Below are 17,893 nucleotides of genomic sequence, written 5' to 3' on the forward strand. Positions count from 1 at the left end.
AACACTTTCAGGGTGCTTCTGCCACCCACAGGTGCTGCAATGTGGACCCTGGGCAGGGCATGGAAGCAGCAGGGGTGTCCCCCTCCCTCAGGGGTGCCCCAGACTGGGTGCTGCAAGCCCAGCAGGCAGGAAGGATGAGGAGGTGAGTGTTGGGGAAGATGGAACAGGAAAACTTTATAAATATGATGGTCTGGCAAAAGATTTTGAGAATATAGAAACTATAAGCGAGATTGAAATGAAAGGAAGCTTTGAGATCCCTCAGTTACTGAACACCTGGAAAACAATGGTGTGCTCACTGAAGGTAATCCCCTATTGATGGAACAACACCCTCTGCTTGCAGACAGCTCCAAGGCTCAGAGCAGACCCTGCCAGCTTGGCAGAAGGGGCCCAAAGAGGAGTTTTTAGGGTTTAAAATGTAACACAATATGGGAATGTAATGATTCTTACAGACTGTATGGAAATGCTATAGGATTTGTATATTGTACTATATTGGTTAGTGAGAATTAGAATATTCAGCACAGAAGATTTATTGTATTGTAACGGGAACCTCACCCTCTTACCCCTTTAACTCTCTTACCCCTTTTGCTCTCTTACACTTTTACGTTTTCACCCTCTCATCCTCTCTACCCCTCTCTTCTCTCAGTCCTGCTCTGAGCTGTGGCTGCAGCTCCCAGCAGGGCCCTGCACCCAGGCCCTGTGCAATAAACCCCAAATCCCAGCAGGGCCCTGCACCCAGGCCCTTTGCAATAAACCCCAAATCCCAGCAGGGCCCTGCACCCAGGCCCTTTGCAATAAACCCCAAATTCCAGACCTGGCCTCAGAGATCTCTCGTCTCCATCCATCCCAACCATCCAACCGCCGACACTCCCACAGGTGAGGGGCTCACAGCATGGCTCACCTGCACTGGCTGGCCTCTGTGGCAGCCCTGGGGACACGGTGTTCCTCTGCAAGGCTGGCTGCTGTGGGGACAGGAGCCGGGGGTCTGTCAGCGAGGAGGTCACCAGGGACTGGGTGACCAGAGAGCTGCCAGGGTTGCTGAACTGCAGCGAGTTCTGGTTGGTCACCGGCACCGTCACGGGCATGGCGAAGTTCGGAGCGGGCACTGTGGACTGAACAGAGAGCAGGGGGTAAAGGGGAGCCGGGTTCCTGCAGGCCAAGGGGGACAGGCAGGCTCCTCAAACCTGCACTGCTGTGCTTGAACCCACACTGGCACCTTGCAGGGGATGCACCAGAGCCCATTCCTCACCAGAAGAGTTCCTGCAGCACAGCACAGCTGCTGACCAAAGGGGGACAGTCAGGGTCCTCAAACCTGCAGTGCTGACCTGCACTGCTGTGCTCAAACCCACACTGGCACTCTGGGGGAAATGCACCAGAGCCCAGCTCCCCACCAAGAAGAGTTCCTGCAGCACAGCACAGCTGCTGGCCAAAGGGGGACAGGCAGGCTCCTCAAACCTGCAGTGCTGTGCTCAAACCCACATTGGCACTTTGGGGGGATGCCCCAGAGCCCAGCTCCCCACCAGGGAACACCAGGAAGAGCAATGGGCCATCCTCCTGGACATACCCAAGCTCTGCAAACAACTGTTGTGGCCTCTTTTTCAGGCTGTATTTATTTACCCCCTGTGTGTTCAGGACAGGCTGGGAGCAGCCCAGAGCATGAAGGTGGGCACCAGCCTGGTGGTCTGCCCCCACCAGCACTGACAGCAGCCCAGCTTGGCACTACCCCTCACCCCAAGCAAGATTCTGTTCTCTGTCCCTCAGCCAGCAGGAAGCCAGCAGTGGATCCCCATTCTGGTGGCCGAGCACTTGGTAAAGACTCATTTTGCTCCAGGGAGCCCCTGGGTCACTCTGAGATCCATCCTGTCCCCTCTGGGAGCTGCTGGGAAGGAGGAGCTGACCTCAGGAACGCAGGAGCATCACTAAAGCCCTATCCTTGGCTGTAGGTTGAGGAGCAGCTTCACCTACCAGCGTCCCGTGGGAGCCAGAGCCGCTGTGATTATCCCAGCCGTTTGTCTTATGTCACTGATTTGCTCTTCCTTAACAGGAGCTGGCACCTGCTTAGAGGCTTTAGCACGGGCTTTGCTTAAGTCCCATTTTAATTTGCTCTGGGATGGAGAGGGAGAGTAGCCCAGCACTGAATGGGACCATCACAGAGCCAGAGTGGAACCCCAGTGAGGGAAGAGGGACTTGCGGCCCCTTCTCCTCCAAAAATCTGCTCCTCTATAGCTCCTGCTCCTTAGGTGAGAGAGGGGGATGGCAGGAAGGAGTAGGACAGTGCTCACCCACGCCTCCCTGGCAGGAACTGTCCCCACCTGCCTCCCAAGGGCATCCTGTCCTTCAGAGATATCCCGAGGCTGCAGCCAAGCCGTGAGGGCAGCGGCTCCGAGCCTGCGCCCTCAGCAACTCCTACAGCACCAGGGAGAGCTGGAACACGGAGCCCTCCCTCTGCTCATCCTGCACGGCAGCAGAATCACGGGAAGAGGAGGAGGAGGAGGAGGAGGAGGAAGGTTTCTTGGGCGTTGCACGAACACTGGAGCGGCGTTGTGTAATAAATCACTGCCAACGCGGCCGTGTGCCTTCAGAGCTCCCAGCGAGGGAGAGGAAGAGCTGCAGCTCCTCCACACCACACCATGAGCAGTGCCATGGTGGGGCTGTGAGGGAGAGGAAGAGCTGCAGCTCCTCCACACCACGAGCAGTGCTATGGTGGGGCTGTGAGGGAGAGGAAGAGCTGCAGCTCCTCCACACCACACCATGAGCAGTGCCATGGTGGAGCTGTGAGGGAGAGGAAGAGCTGCAGCTCCTCCACACCACACCATGAGCAGTGCCATGGTGGGGCTGTGAGCTGACACAGCAGCCCAGGAGCTGAGATTTGCCTTAATGCACCTGCAGACAGGTGTGAGGCTGGCACTGCCCCGGCACAATGGCAGCTTGCACATGGCTCCAAAGTCTGGGGGAGAAGATGCACAAATCAGCCAAAATCCACCATTTCTGCTCTTGTTAGAAGGGAGGGCAAACACCAGAGGCAGAAGCCCCACGGGGCCCTTCGTTAGCAGACACAGCTGTCGTTAGGCTGCCCCTCTGGGTTAGTTCTGCTCACACACAAAACCAACCCAGCGTTAAAATGGAAAAGCGTCTCCTTCAACCACACACTCCACCTGCACTGCCCGGCCCCTTGCTGCCAGGGAGGTTTAGTGGGGGAGCCAGATGCTGTGCCCTGATGAGGAGCCACCCAGCACTTGAATGCCACCTGCTGAAAGGACCTCTGGGCACAGACTGTCCCTTTGGATGGGCCTGTCTGGATGATGAGAGCCTGCTCAGGGCCCTCCCTTTGCAGCAGACACGTTGTGAGGCTGAGCAGCCCCTGCTCATAAGGGTGTTCTGCACTAAGGACAAAGCTCAGGTGGCTTTTCAGCTTATTTTCCACCATGGCAGGTGCTGGGGGGCTGCAGGTCCTGCTGGGGCTCCACTCCCACCCCACACACCCTGGTAGGGTGGGAATCTGCACCTCCTTAGTGAAACCAGGGAGGCTGAGGTAGATCCATGTCCTGACAGAGCTAATCCTGCCCTGAACCCCTCTCCTCCAGAGCTGCAAGAGATCATCACCACCTGCACTTCCCTCCACCTCCTCAGCCCTCCCAGGTCTCAGGGCAGCCTCCCCACCTCCTCCACCCTGAGATCTAGGGGATCAAAAGCCAGATTTTGGGATCCTTGCAAGGCTCGTGGAGCAACACAGTGCTGAGTCAGCAAAAAGAAACCCCAAAACCTGAAGATTTCACAAGGCCCAGCTCTCAACAAAAGCCAGAATTCGAACTTGTGGGGGCTTGCAAAGCACAGAAGGGCAGATTATTTTGGGTGGGGCTCTGTGTGTGTCACTTTTGCTGTGCTGCATCCAGGCCTGGACAGGAGCCTCCCCCCTGCTCCCACAGCATTAATTACTGCTGCAGCAACTCGGGGCTAATCCCCTGAAGAGCCCTTGCCTGCATCAATAGTCTCTGCTCCCTTGAACTAACAACTAATTTGAAACGTGTCCCCCTCCTCCTCCTCCTCCTCCCGTCTCCTGACACAAATCCCTTTCAGCACTGTCCTGATGCCACCCCAGTGCCAGTGACAGCTCTGGGATCACAGGCTAAAACCTCCCTGGATTGCTGCCACAGCCACCAGCTGCCCTGAGGGCTCGGTGGATTTGGGGGGAATTAATGTGGAATAGCCCAAACCAGGCTGAGCTTTGCAGGGATGTGAGAGGTCGGCACTTGCTACCAGCTCACATGAACAGACAAAAATCTGATTTTTTTGAGGAAAAGAGGGTGAAAAAGGAGATCCTGACCCAGTAGAGGTGATGAGACAAGCTGAACTGCCTGGCTAGAACCAAGGAGGGTCAGGAATGATTCTCCCAAGGAAGGGCACTCGAGAGCCAGGTGCATTCAGGGCTGCAGGGGCTGCTGGCATCGGCTCCAAAGCAAAGCCATGCAAAATCCAAAATCCACCCCCCCATCACCTGGAGGCACCGGGGAGGGGACCAGGGGGTGCTGCAGGCCACCAGCTACTCACTGCGAGCCGGTAACTCTGCATCATTTTATCAAACTCCTCATCAATCTTTTTATATTTCTCCTCCGTCTGCGGGGTCAGAGCAAACACTTCGTCCCCCTCGGGGCTCTCGCACTCCCTGTGCTTCTTGTTCAGCGCCTGTTACGTGTGGGGGACACGGGGGGAGCAGGGACAGGGCGAGGGGAGGTCGAACAGAAGAGAAACAAAACAGAAAAGAACATATAATGAAGGATTTCCAGCCACGGGCAGGTACTTACACCATATCTCTTGAACAGGATATCCAGATCCTCGCTGCCTTTGCGGTATTTATCCTCCATCAAGGGGCTCTGGTCTATGGAGTCGTCGCCGTCGGGCTCTGGGCTGTCACAGCCGTTAAAACCTTTCTTTCTTAACGTCTGAAAACACAACCAGGACAGTCTGAGATGAGGAACAGGGGGCAGCTCCCTGTGGAAACCCAGGGCACCACTGGGAATGTTCCTCTGTCTGCTCTGGGGTGCCCTGACCCCCAAGGAGCTCTGGCTGTGACCCTCATCCATGGAGAAAGTTTCCTGAAATATTCCTGTGGTATATTTCCAGAATATACCACAATCCACTCAAGTGTGAAATAGATTATAGAGAGCAGTGTAGGTGCATCATTTGGTGAGAAATTGAGGGTTTTGGGGTTTTTAGTATGCTCTGGTCTATGGAGTCGTCGCCATCAGGCTCTGGGCTGTCACAGCCCTTAAAATCTTTCTTTCCTAACGTCTGAAAACACAACCAGGACAGTCTGAGATGAGGAACAGGGGGCAGCTCCCTGTGGAAACCCAGGGCACCACTGGGAATGCTCCTCTGTCTGCTCTGGGGTGCCCTGACCCCCAGGGAGCTCTGGCTGTGACCCTCATCCATGGAGAAAGTTTCCTGAAATATTCCTGTGGTATATTTCCAGAATATACCACAATCCACTCAAGTGTGAAATAGATTATAGAGAGCAGTGTAGGTGCATCACTTGGTGAGAAATTGAGGTTTTGGGGTTTTTAGTATGCACAGAGTGTCATCCTGGGTTTCTTCTTCCTTCTTCTTCATGGATTTGGGTGGCATTTTGTAATTGGGCAGAAAAGTCCCCATTGGGATCAGCTATTGGGTTAAAAGGGAAAATAATCCAGGTGTCAGCTCTTAATTGGATAGTTTAGTCTTAAAAGAACCTTGTAACAAAAGATTATTGGCCATTTTGTGCCTTCTAATGAAAAGCTGCCCAACTCATGGTTGTGAGGCTGTTTTACTGATAATAATAAACACCTGAGTGTTTATTTAAACATGAACTACCATCTCAAGTGCCTTCAATCCAGACACAGAGAAACCAACAACTGATACCAGGTACCCCCAAGAACCTCCCCTGGACCAGGACTTGCCCCTGTACAAATCAACAGCATCGCCCCAAGATATTGCTGACCTCGATGTGTTTAAAAAATCAGGATACAGCCCCTGGGTTTCATGCCAGGTTGTCTCTAATTTAGGAATTACAGCATGGGGAGCAACAGAAAGAAAATTCCTTGTTTTGTATACCAGGACTGAATTTGGTCCTGCATGAACTCAGGACCCCCAAGAACCTCCCCTGGCCTGCATGGACCAGGACTGGCTCCTATACAAATCAACAACATCACCCCAAGACATCAGTGACTTCCATGGCATTAAAAAGTCAGGATACAACCCCTGAGACTTGATGCCAGGGTGTCTCTAATTTAGGAATTACAGCATGGGGAGCAGCAGAGAGAAACTTCCTTGTTTTCAAAGGTTCTGTTTACACCAGGACTGAATTTGGCCCTGCATGAACTCAGGCATCTTTGTCACCTTCAGGTGCCACAACATCACAAAGGAGAAAAATAACCTTCATGCTCTTTGCTGTCCTGCAAAACTTAGGGAAAACCTGCTTACAAACAGCTAAATAGGAAAATAAACCTTGAAATTACAGGCAAATTGTCCAGTCTGACAGAATCTCCTGACAAAAGCAGACGAGTGGCATTTGCCAAACGCAAAGGTGCCACAGGAAGGGCATCACAGGACAGGGCAGGTGGCACAGTGACAGCTGGGGGTGACACAGGGGGTGATGGTGACAGCACTGGGCAGCAAACCCCACGCCAAGGCTGGGCTCACACACAGGAAAGGTTTGGGCACTGCTGCATCGAGGCAATGAGGGGAGATGCCAGGAGGAGCCCAGTGAGCACAGCGCACAGTGACACCCCAAAGTCCCTCTCTCATCTTCAGCAGCACACTGAGATCCACTTCCAATCCTTCTATTTTCAACACACCAAAAGCAATTAAGGCATTATGATGGAACCAGCACTTGCCAACTCTTTTTTCTTTTTTTGCAGGAGTCAAAGATACAGAATTTCCTGGAAGTCTTCATCCCTTTTCACGCCAAATTCAGCAGGGAAAAAGAAAAAAAAAAAGCCTTGACAATTCTCTGCCTTCCTAAACAGCAACAAACATCTCAGTTCTGAGGCCAAAGCTTATTTGGGAGTGGCTCTTCAATTACCTGAGAGCTCCAGGAAAGGAAACACAGGGCCTCTGGGGGAAATAAAACTGCAGTGAATAAATCTCACATGGGTTGGGAACACTGCTGGCAGGATCTGCTCAGCACCACAGGTTGGGCTCCGTGGATCCTTTTGCAAGCAATGGGCACCACACCCAGCCCAGCCTGTTCTGCATCCAGCTGAAGCTTTTCACAATATTTTCCATTAAAATTGCTCCTTCCTGGGCCTTCCCAGCACCACTTTCACCCTCATTTCTGGATTCACAGAGGGGAAATGTTCTTGTTCACATATAGAAAAACTCCACTCACTCCTGACCATGGTGGTGTCTGGTGTCACCAGTAATTCCTGACACTTAATAATTATTAACTAATTACCTAATAATAATGATTATAAATAATTCTTATAGCTAACATTAATATTATACATAAGATATTATATTGTATTGTATTATATTGTATTATATTGCAATATATTATATTATATTGTATTGTAATATATTATATTGCATTGTATTGCATTGTATTGTATTATATTGTATTATACTGTATTATACTGGATTGTAATATATTATATTATATTATATTATATTATATTATATTATATTATATTATATTATATTATATTATATTATATACGTTATATTACGTTATATTATTATATTGTATTATATTATATTGTATTACGTTATATTACATTATATTATGTTATATTATATCAATATATTATATTATATTAATAACTTAGTAATTCCTGGTGTCCCTAATTCCTGTCTGTAGAACGAGGCAATGGGAATCAGTCACTGCCATGATCAGGAGATTCCCAGGCCTTTTTCTGCCGTTTCCTCAGGACTTTTCCCTATTAATTTTCTATTTTTGTACATGTCCTTGTTTGTTCTCAGAATGGCCCAAAAGAGGAAGAGGTGCTGCTGCTGGGGAAGGAACAGCTTTGCTTTTTTTTTTGTTTGAAACTGCTTTTTGTGGATTTTTTTTTCCAAAACCTTTTGTTTCGCCGACGCAGCCGAAAGACGGAAAGTTGAGCTTTTCTCTAAAAAAAAATAAGTTTTTTTTTCTTTTTCTCTTTCAGAGGCAAAATGGAAAAAAGTTGTTCCATCAATGGAGCTGGGTTTCCTTCAGGCACTGCAGAAACTCTCTGGTGTCTAACACAGGGACAGGAGCTGGAGCTCTCATTTCTGCTCTCCCATCCCTGCCTGGGGATTGGGAAGGTAATCCCTCCAAAAAATCAAAATCAAATCAAAATCAAAATTTAAAACAAAATTAAAAATCAAATCAAAATTTTACAAAATCAAAATCCAAAATATCAAATCAAAATTAAAAAAAAAATCAAATCAAAATCAAATCAAAATAAAAAAATTTAAAATAACATCAAAATTAAAAAATCAAAATCAAATCAAAATCAAAAATCAAATCAAAACCCAAAAAATCAAAATCACATAAAAATTAAAAAAAAAAAAAAAAAAACCAGAAAATTCCTCTCCTCCAGCAACAGCTGTTGGCAGATTCAGAAGATGTGGGGATTTACAGCTATCCCCAAGGACCCCCAAAGAAGGGAATCTCACAATGGGATTTTTCAAAATGTTTCAGGTTTTAAAAACATCTTTTTTAAAGGGAGGTTTTTAGGCAGCTCCCAGACCCTCAGCTCTGCCTGTATCTGACACCAGAACCAAGCACAGGGATGAGCAAGGGGCTGACACCAGCAACCCCAGCATTTTGCCATAATAAATGGCAAAAAAAAAAAAAAAAAAAATTTTAAATTATAAAATAAAATCTAAAAAAATTAAAATAAAAAACATAAAATCATCCTGGGGGTTGTTCCTTCCACAAGGGTGTCAAGGAAAGCAGTGGAATGGGTGGATGCGGCTTTGCTCACCTACACCCTGAAATATCTCACAGCATCACCCCTTCATCTCCCCCCAGGTCCTTCTCTAACTCATTTTTGTTTTAGCTAACCAGCTTTGCCTTGGTGTTTTTGCTCTCCCCATAAAAAATCAGCCATAATTTCATTGTCTCTGAGCTCCTTGCAGGGTGGGTTTGCAGCAGCTGAACTGTGAGGGGCAGCTGTGGTGTCACCATCCCTGCTCCTGCAGCAAACCCACCAGCAGCCCCAGCATTTTGCCAAAATAAATGGCAAAAAAAATTACAAATAAATTTTTAAATTATAAAATAAAATCTAAAAAAAAATGAAATAAAACACATAAAATCATCTTGGGGGTTGGTCCTTCCACAAGGGTGTCAAGGAAAGCAGTGGACCTACACCCTGAAATATCTCACAGCATCACCCCTTCATCTCCCCCCAGGTCCTTCTCTAACTCATTTTTGTTTTAGCTAACCAGCTTTGCCTTGGTGTTTTTGCTCTCCCCAGCCACCAATGTTGTAAAATCAGCCATAATTTCACTGTCTCTGAGTTTCTTGCAGGGTGGGTTTGCAGCTGTGGTGTCACCATCCCTGCTCCTGCAGGAAACCCACCAGCAGCCCCAGCATTTTGCCATAATAAAAGGCAAAAAAAATTACAAATAAATTTTTAAATTTTAAAATAAAATCTAAAAAAATTAAAATAAAACACATAAAGTTATCCTGGGGGTTGTTCCTTCCACAAGGATGTCAAGGAAAGCAGTGGAATGGGTGGATGCGGCTTTGCTCACCTACACCCTGAAATATCTCACAGCATCACCCCTTCATCTCCCCCCAGGTCCTTCTCTAACTCATTTTTGTTTTAGCTAACCAGCTTTGCCTTGGTGTTTTTGCTCTCCCCATAAAAAATCAGCCATAATTTCATTGTCTCTGAGCTCCTTGCAGGGTGGGTTTGCAGCAGCTGAACTGTGTGGTGTCACCATCCCTGCTCCTGCAGCAAACCCACCAGCAGCCCCAGGAAACATCAAACCAGGGAAAAAAAAAAAAAATCCTTCCTGCAAACCTGTGAGCTGGGACAGCGACCCTGAGCTGGGATTGTGACCCTGGGGCTGGATTGTGACCCTGTGACACCGTGAGGAGCTGCAGGGAAGGGGATGGGGACAAAGCCCAGGGCTGAGCTCTGCAGCACAGCAAGCACCAGGCTGGAGTGGCAGCAGGACACGAGCCAGGGCAGCGTGCCTTGCAGCAATCTGCTGCTCTCTGAGACAACAAGATGAGAGCTTGGGGACAACAAAATGCCATTTCCAGCCATACGGGCGTTGGCTGCTGCTTCTTTTGGGTTTTTTTGCAAAAGAAAAATTAAAATGTGCATCCCACATTTTGAGCTTTTTTGTTGAGATGATGTAAAAGGAAAATAATTCTGCTGGAGCAGGAGTCAAACCCAAAGATTCCTGTGTTTGGGATCTCTGCAAGGTCTTTTAGAAAAGAACTTTCCTTCTCGTTCCTCTTCTTTTATTTTGCCAGGGGAAAAAAAACAGAAGATGCAAAGAGGTTTTCAGGAAACCTTTCTGTCACTGGGCTGCAGCCAGCAGAACACAACAATTTCTCATATGGAAGAGATTTAAAAGCAGTTCCTTTACAGCAGAAAATTTTCAGAGAGAACCAGGGGGAGAATTTCCCATTGCAAAGCCCACCTCGGTCATCACCTGCCCCTCAGATCCCCCCATTCCATCAGGACCCGCTGCACATCCTGCTTTTGCAGCCATATTCTCACTTCCATGAGTGCAGCTCTCAGGGGAGCAGATTTCCAATTTGAAGAGGGGAAGAGAGCAGCAGGAAATGCAGAACATGTGAGAGGAAACGATGCTCAACCAGGATGCAGCCCGCTTCCCTTAGAGGAGGGAGCCTCAACCACTCTGGCCTTTGGGGAAGTCTGGATGAGGATAAGGATGAGAATGAGGATGAAGACATTGACACTGGCAGCTGCCCCTGCATTTCAGCATCCTGCAGAATGTCTGATTTAACACATCCTGAGGAATGACAACCGGGAAAGCGAATCAGGGGGGAAAATCAGCCCCTCCAGGACACCCAGCCAAGGACAGGGCACGAACAGCTGGGTGCCTTTAAGTGGCTGTGGAGCATCCTGGTGCTTGGTGAGCTCTGCCCTGCCCAAGTCCCCTCTGAGGAGCTGGCACGTCAGCCGGGCTGGCAGGAAACGAGAAGCGACAGCGAGCCCCAAAGCCGGCGTGATCCCGGCTGGGCGGGCACGTGGCACCCGGCGTGCCCGGCTGGGGGCTCAGCTGGGCCCCCCCGACCCAGGAAACCCCCCTCTCTGCAGCAGGGAGATTTGCTCTGACTTAAAAGCCCGCAGGAACCAGGATTTTGTCTGGCGGGGGTTGTGTGGGTGAATCCTGATGGGCACTGCAGAGCCCTGGCACGGCTGGAACCCACCCTGGCAGCACCCAGGACATCCCTCTGGCCAGACCCCTGCCAGGGGGCTCAGAGACCCCGGCACAGAGCCCAGAATGCCCAAAATGTGGGTTTGATTATGACCCATGGAGCAAATTACCAACCTTAGATGAAGATCAGCAAGCCACAACAGTTTAAGTGGAATAATAGTGAAGTTATCATGGGGTTTTTGATAGGGGGGTTCAGGGGGCAGGATGGAGGGAACTGGGCATGCCCAGTCTTTCTCCTTCTTCTTCTTGGCCTCCATCTTCTGCTGTGATGGTGGCACTTTTAGATTGGTTTAGAGTAGAAGCTCACTGTCTGACACAGGTGATAGGCATTGGGAAGTAATTGTAAATATTGTACAGGTAGTTTTTAGTACAAAGACATAACACTGCCCTGGGGGCAGGCAGAGTGCCTGGAACTGTCCTGCTGGATGGACCTCAGCAGGGCAGGAGAAAATTTTTTATAGATAAGATAAAATAAACAACCTTGAGACCGAGAAATGAAGAGCCCTGACTCCCTCTTCAAGCACCAGGCTGGGAAAAGAGACTTTGGAACTTTTCTCAGGGTCACTCTGAGCAGCTAAAGGAATGACTGGGCCCCAAAAGGCAGCTGGGGTGTGGAACCCCTCCTGAGCTAGGGCTGGGTGTGCTCAGCATGGAGCAGCTCTGCCTCTCACTAAATATCCAGGGGAGAAACCCCTCGAAGACATTCCTGTGCCCTCAGTCCCACCCTCACATGCACCTCTCCAGCACCAAAAACCAGGAGATCTCATGTTTGTTGTTTTAAAGCATAATTTGGACAGAGCAACTCATCCTGCCTTGAGCTGTGGTACCAGTGCTGCTGGCCCCAGCCTGGCAGTGCTTGGCTTAGCCCTGCAGAGCCTCTGCTCGCTCTCCTTCCAGCAGAAAAACAAAATCAAAAGGTTTCTGCCTCAATTCCTCCAGGTCCTGGCTGCTCCTCATCCTTCCTGAGATGCTGCCAGAGCCACTCATGGCTGAATCCCTCGGCAGGAAAGGCAGGCAGACATCCCAGGGAAGGTGGGTTGATGCAGCAGCCCCTTGAAATCCACTTAAAAATCACATTTGGCGGCAAATTCCCAGCCTGGGTTGTCGCAGTCTCTACATGCTCGATGTGGGGAAGCTTCCAGAATGAGAAGATGCTTTTGGTGAGTCAAGTTCAACTGGGAACCACCAAGAAACAGGAGATAAATTGGATTTGTGTGCAGTGGGGACACAGCTGGGCTGTTGGAACCTGACCTGGGTGAGGAGAAACAGAAATCAGCCCCAAGAGCAGGAATGGGGGGCACGGGTGCAGAAAACATTAAAAACCCTCGAGCAGCCCCAACCCTGCTCCCAGACAAGACAAGGATGAGGAGGGGATGCTTGAGCAGCCTCCAAACCTGCAGGTTTTGCTCCATGAGAGCTCTGCCAGCAATCCAAGCCTAGCCCAGCGTGTTTGGGTTTTTTCCTTTGCCATCCACCAATATCCTTCCGCTCCCGATGTTCCTCTGGCTGGCTTTGGATGCAGATCCAGCTTTTCATGTGGTGCAAACACAACGTTCCTTTGGGTGCCAAGGACTGTGTGTAACTTGTCTGCTTGGGAGTGTTTGCATCTTGGACCATAAGGGAACAGAGAAGGCTGCCCAAAATGTTGATGGTATTTTTAGGCCAAGACAAATCTGTTTGATGCTGCGAGCGCGGCTTGAGCATCCCGGAGAGGCTGCCAGCATCTGCACAGCAAAAGGGGGCATGACCTGCCTCCAACTGGCCAAAAAGGACATTTTGGAAGCATTTTTAAGGCCCCTAAAAAGCTGTGCTGTGGCAGAAGGGTCTCCAAACCCCCAACTCACAACCCCATGTTGTGAGATGCTCGGCTCAGCCATGGGGTGAAAACCTCAAATCTCTCAAAAAGACACATTTTACAGAGAATAAAAAAGAAAAAGAAAGCAAGATTTTTGGGGGGAAGAGGCAGGCTGGGGTTTTTTTCCCTTCTCCTTCATGAAATCAAAGGCTGAGCACAGTGGCCAAGGGGCACCAAAGGAATTCAGAAGCAGAAGCAGAAGCTCAATTCCTCCAGCAGTGCAGGCTGTGCTGCTCCACTCTGCCACAGTGGCTCTGAGGGCATTAAGTGATGCCCATGATGCCACTAATTACAAACTCAAGCCCCTCATTTGTCTGTCTGTCCTGGTTTAATGGCAACTGCCCCCATGCTGAGGTCCCTGCAGCTCCAACTGCCCAGCCACTGTGAGGGACAGGATGTGACCAAGGACCAGGGCACTGCTGGCACTGCCCTGAGAGCCAAATGTGCCCCATGCTCCCTCTGCCAGCATCAGGGACAAGGGCAAAGCTCAGCAGAGAGCAAGTGTGGGCATCTGAGCATCTCCTGTGATGCCAGCAGGCTGGAGGAGAGCAGCCTTGAAGGGGGCACAGTTTGGGCATGATGCCAGTGGCAGAGCTGGGCATGGGTCAGGCTGGTGGTTGGGCCATCCCTGGAGAGCCACAAAACACAGCCAGACAAGCCTTGAGCAAAGCCACCAAGCCATGAGCTTGGCCACGCTTTGAGCAGGCCCTGGACCATCCCACCTGATCCATCCCATGATCACAGCCATGCTTTGAGCAGGCCCTGGACCATCCCATGATCTTGGCCATGCTTTAAACAGGCCCTGGTCCATCCCACCTGATCCATCCCATGAGTTTGGCCATGCTTTAAAAAGGCCCTGGACCATTCCATGTGCTTGGGCATGCTTTGAGCAGGCCCTGGTCCATACCATGAGTTTGGCCATGCTTTGAGCAGGTCCTGGACCATCCCATGATCTTGGCCATGCTTTGAGCAGGCCCTGGACCATCCCATGAGCTTGGCTATGCTTTGAGCAGGCCCTGGACCATCCCATGAGCTTGGCTATGCTTTGAGCAGGAACTGGACCATCCCATGAGCTTGGCTATGCTTTGAGCAGGCCCTGGACCATCCCATGAGCTTGGCTATGCTTTGAGCAGGAACTGGACCATCCCACCTGAATTCCCCTGCAATTTGGCCACTGGTGCCCTCCCACAACCCCACTGTGCCTGAGTATCAGGTGGGGGCAATGCCACCAGGTGTACCAGGCATTTCAGAACAATGCCACCAGCTGCACCAGGCACTCCAGCAGCAGCCCAAATCCATCTCCTGGTTTGCCTGGATTACACAGCAAGGTCCCACAAAGCAAACCTGCACCTCAAGCTTCAGGACATCAGGTCACCACACAGCTGGAGACAACTCTACCACCCAGAACAGAATATTTCCATGGGTTTGCTGAACCCAAACCATTCCAAATCCACCTGAGTGTGGCAGATCTGCTGGCTCCATGCCCTCCCAGCACACAGAGTGGTCCCAGCCCAAGCCCTGGCCCCACCCTGGTGGCACAGCTGGGCCTCACCTCGATGATGTCGGCGTTGGTCCGGCTCTCGTGGGGCTCGTTGTACTCGGTGTACTTGAGCAGCACCTTGTCCATGTCGGTGCTGGCATACTGGAACAGCTTGTTGGAGTGGTTGAAGATGATGAGGGCGATCTCACAGTCGCACAGCACGCTCAGCTCGTAGGCTTTCTTCATCAGGCCAAACTTGCGCTTGGTGAAGGTCACCTGAAAGCAAGGACAGCCATGGTCAGAAGCTGTGGCCACCCTGCTCCCAGAGAAAAACAGAATGACCACAGGAGGAAGAGCAAAAGGAAGGGGAATGCAGAAAGAATGTTCTGTCTCAGTTTCCCCAACTGGACCCAACCCCAAGCTCTCCTCTCTCGCCTCCCTCTCCCAACGGTTCCCATTGCTGCCTATTTTGGGATCCTCCAAAGGCAGACACTTCACAAAGATGATTATCAGCCTTGGAAATCACATATTGCCAAATCAAGAGAAAATAAATTTCAGCAAAATCCCCAGCAGAGCTGCCATCTGTCCGGGGGCTGCGGGTTTTGAAGTGGAATATTCGAGCCATGGAGATCTTGTCCTCGCTCAGTGCAGCTGCACTGAGAGTGCCCAACCCTGGGGGCCACAGAGCTGGGGCTCAGCACCCCAAAACCTCCCAGGGGTGCTCACTGCCCTGCTCACCAGCCCCCATTATCCCTTATCCAAGGGCACCACGAGCCCCTCTGTGCCAGGAGCTGCCCAGCTGCCACTTCCACCTTGCTGAACCAAAACCTCCCACCTTGCTGTCCCTTTGTGGGACCTCACTGGGGTGTTCTCCTTTCCATGCCTGCCCAACTGGGGTCCCCAGCCTGCCCTGCCTTGAGCTGGAAGCAGAGCAGGAGTGATCCTGGAGGGCTGGCTGGGGCTGGGTGCTGGCTCCAGCAGCAGCTCCAGCTGCAGGGCAGACGTTGGGCTCTGACTCCCAGCCCACGCTCAGCTCTCACCACCACACTGCTAACAGGAGCCAGCTGGGGCAGAGGGAGCTGGTTTGGGGCTCCCTGGCCCTGCTGCAGTGCAGACAGAGCTGCTGAGGGTCCCCCACCCCCAGAACACGCAGCACACTGACGGGGAAGGCACGAGGCTTTGCCAATGCTCTCTCAGCAAATAAAAAACAGAAAAAGAAAATAAGAGGCAGGAGGTCGTGGCTTTGTGCTAAGCATTGCTCTGAGGGCAAAGCAGCCTCCAGGGAAGGGCTGGAGACGAGCTGAGATGCCCTGAGGTGCCAAGACCTGCTCCCTCTCCACATGGGAAGGCTCCACTCCACTCTGGGCTTCCACCACAGCATCAATTTTGCAGCTGAGCAGCTTTAATTCACAGAGCTGAGGGAGGGGAGTGAATGAGGCTGCTGCACCCCAGCCACAGCCCATGGAGTGACCAGAGTGCAGCCCCAGGGTCCTGCAGCCCTCCAGACAAAACCACGTGTGGCAGGAGGGCAGAGCAGGGGCAGCTCTGGGCACACTTGGCAGGGGGAGCTGCTGCCCCTCCCCACCACCTCCCAGAGATAATGAAGCACTAATGAGATTCAGCTCTAATCGCCTCAGCCCCTGCAAAGTGCAGGGCTGGTCCCTGCGCTGCTGCGGCCGCCACGTGCTCTGGACACTCACATCACACCAGCACCACCCCAGCGCACTCTGCTCAAATCAAATCACCTTTGGGCAGCTCCCTTCACCAACAGCTCCCCCTCCCCAGCAGCATTCTGCACTTCTCAGCCACCCAAAACCTCTGCTGGGGGCAGCTCCCAACACCAGGAGCTGGCAGTGCCACAGGTGGGAGCCAGCTGTGGTTCTGCTCCTGCAGCTGTGGCAGGATGGGCTCTAAAACCAAAACCTGGTATCTCTGTCCCTTTTCCCACCAGGACCTGTCCCTCTGTCCCTTTCCCCAGCAGGACCTGTCCCTCTGTCCCTTCCCTACCAAGACCTGTCCCTCTGTCCCTTTTCCCACCAGGACCTGTCCCTCCATCCCTCTGTCCCTTTTCCCAGCAGGACCTGTCCCTCTGTCCCCTCCCCAGCAGGACCTGTCCCTCTGTCCCTGCTGGGGTGGCCTCCAGGCTCTGACTGACCCTCCAAGCAGCTGGAGGAGCTCCAGGAGGAAAACACGAGGGTGTCCACCAGAACAAACAGCCCAGGGCTGCTCCTGCAGCCACAGCGCCAGGGCCACCTGGCCAAACCACACCATGATGGGTTCAGCCACCAAGACTGGAGGCAATGGGGCGAGGCTGAGATGTGGGGTTCAAACAATGGGGCAGCTCTTGGCCTTGAAGAGCAGGGACAAACATGGTTTGGGTTCTTGAGCAGTGAAGAGTGGGGTGACCTTCCCCAAATGAACCAGCAACCCGAGCACACTCAGAACACAAAACACCAAATTATCCCTCTAGAGATGAGGGGATATTCCCTCTGCAGAAACCACACCTTGATGGACACCATGATGGGCTCAGCCAAGACTGGAGGTAACGGGGTGAGGTTGAGATGTGGGGTGCAAACAATGGGGCCTTGAAGAGCAGGGACAAACATGGTGTGGGTTCTTGAGCAGTGAAAAGTGTGGGGTGACCTTCCCCAAACCAACCAGCAACCTGGGCACAGCTCAGAACACAAACCACCAAATTATCCCTCCAGAGATGAGGGGATATTCCCTCTGCAGACAGGGCTCAAGAGCATCCCTCTCTTGCACAGAAAATCAAAGATTTGCCATTTAGCCAGCACATCACACAACAGCATCACCTACCAGGGCTTTGTGCATCCACTCATGACCTGGGACAGAAACCTCAAACCTCCCCTGACACCGTGCACAAGGCTCATCTCAAAGAATTAACCTTGTAAGTCTAAGAGGGTAATCATATCTCATGCTCCAGGGCATAAGCCGATCACCAAAGGGGTCAGGAAGGAATTACTGCCCCACACTAGCAGGGGATTTTTTGCCTTTCCCCTGATGTAAACCATATTGGCAGTTGCCAGAGTCAGCAGCCTGGCCCTGAAGGACTGATGGGCTGATCTGCTGTGGCAAATCCTCTGCAGTAATTCCTCTAATGACATTAGTGACTCTTGCTTTGCTCCTCTCCTCCCCTGGTCCTGGCTGCTGCTGGAATT

The 17,893-nt window shown here is 51.3% G+C and overlaps 1 protein-coding gene across 4 annotated transcripts in view; it reads right to left on the bottom strand.

The window, feature by feature from the left end:
- MEF2D (myocyte enhancer factor 2D) overlaps positions 1–17,893 on the bottom strand; it is a 44,509-nt gene that overhangs the window by 23,722 nt on the left and 2,894 nt on the right. For 2 of the 4 annotated variants that reach the window (XM_059490146.1, XM_059490144.1), the window contains exons 2-4: positions 14,787–14,990; positions 4,546–4,680; positions 899–1,109 (exon numbers count right to left, since the gene is read on the bottom strand). In XM_059490146.1, the coding sequence (XP_059346129.1) occupies positions 899–1,109; positions 4,546–4,680; positions 14,787–14,990 (550 nt within the window). Of the gene's footprint in view, positions 1–898; positions 1,110–4,545; positions 4,681–4,799; positions 4,938–14,786; positions 14,991–17,893 lie in introns of all 4 variants that reach the window. The other 2 variants (XM_059490145.1, XM_059490143.1) reach the window with 1 other exon arrangement.

This window comes from Ammospiza nelsoni, chromosome 28 (genome assembly GCF_027579445.1).
Source record: "Ammospiza nelsoni isolate bAmmNel1 chromosome 28, bAmmNel1.pri, whole genome shotgun sequence".
In the NCBI taxonomy this organism is placed as follows: Eukaryota; Metazoa; Chordata; class Aves; order Passeriformes; family Passerellidae; genus Ammospiza; species Ammospiza nelsoni.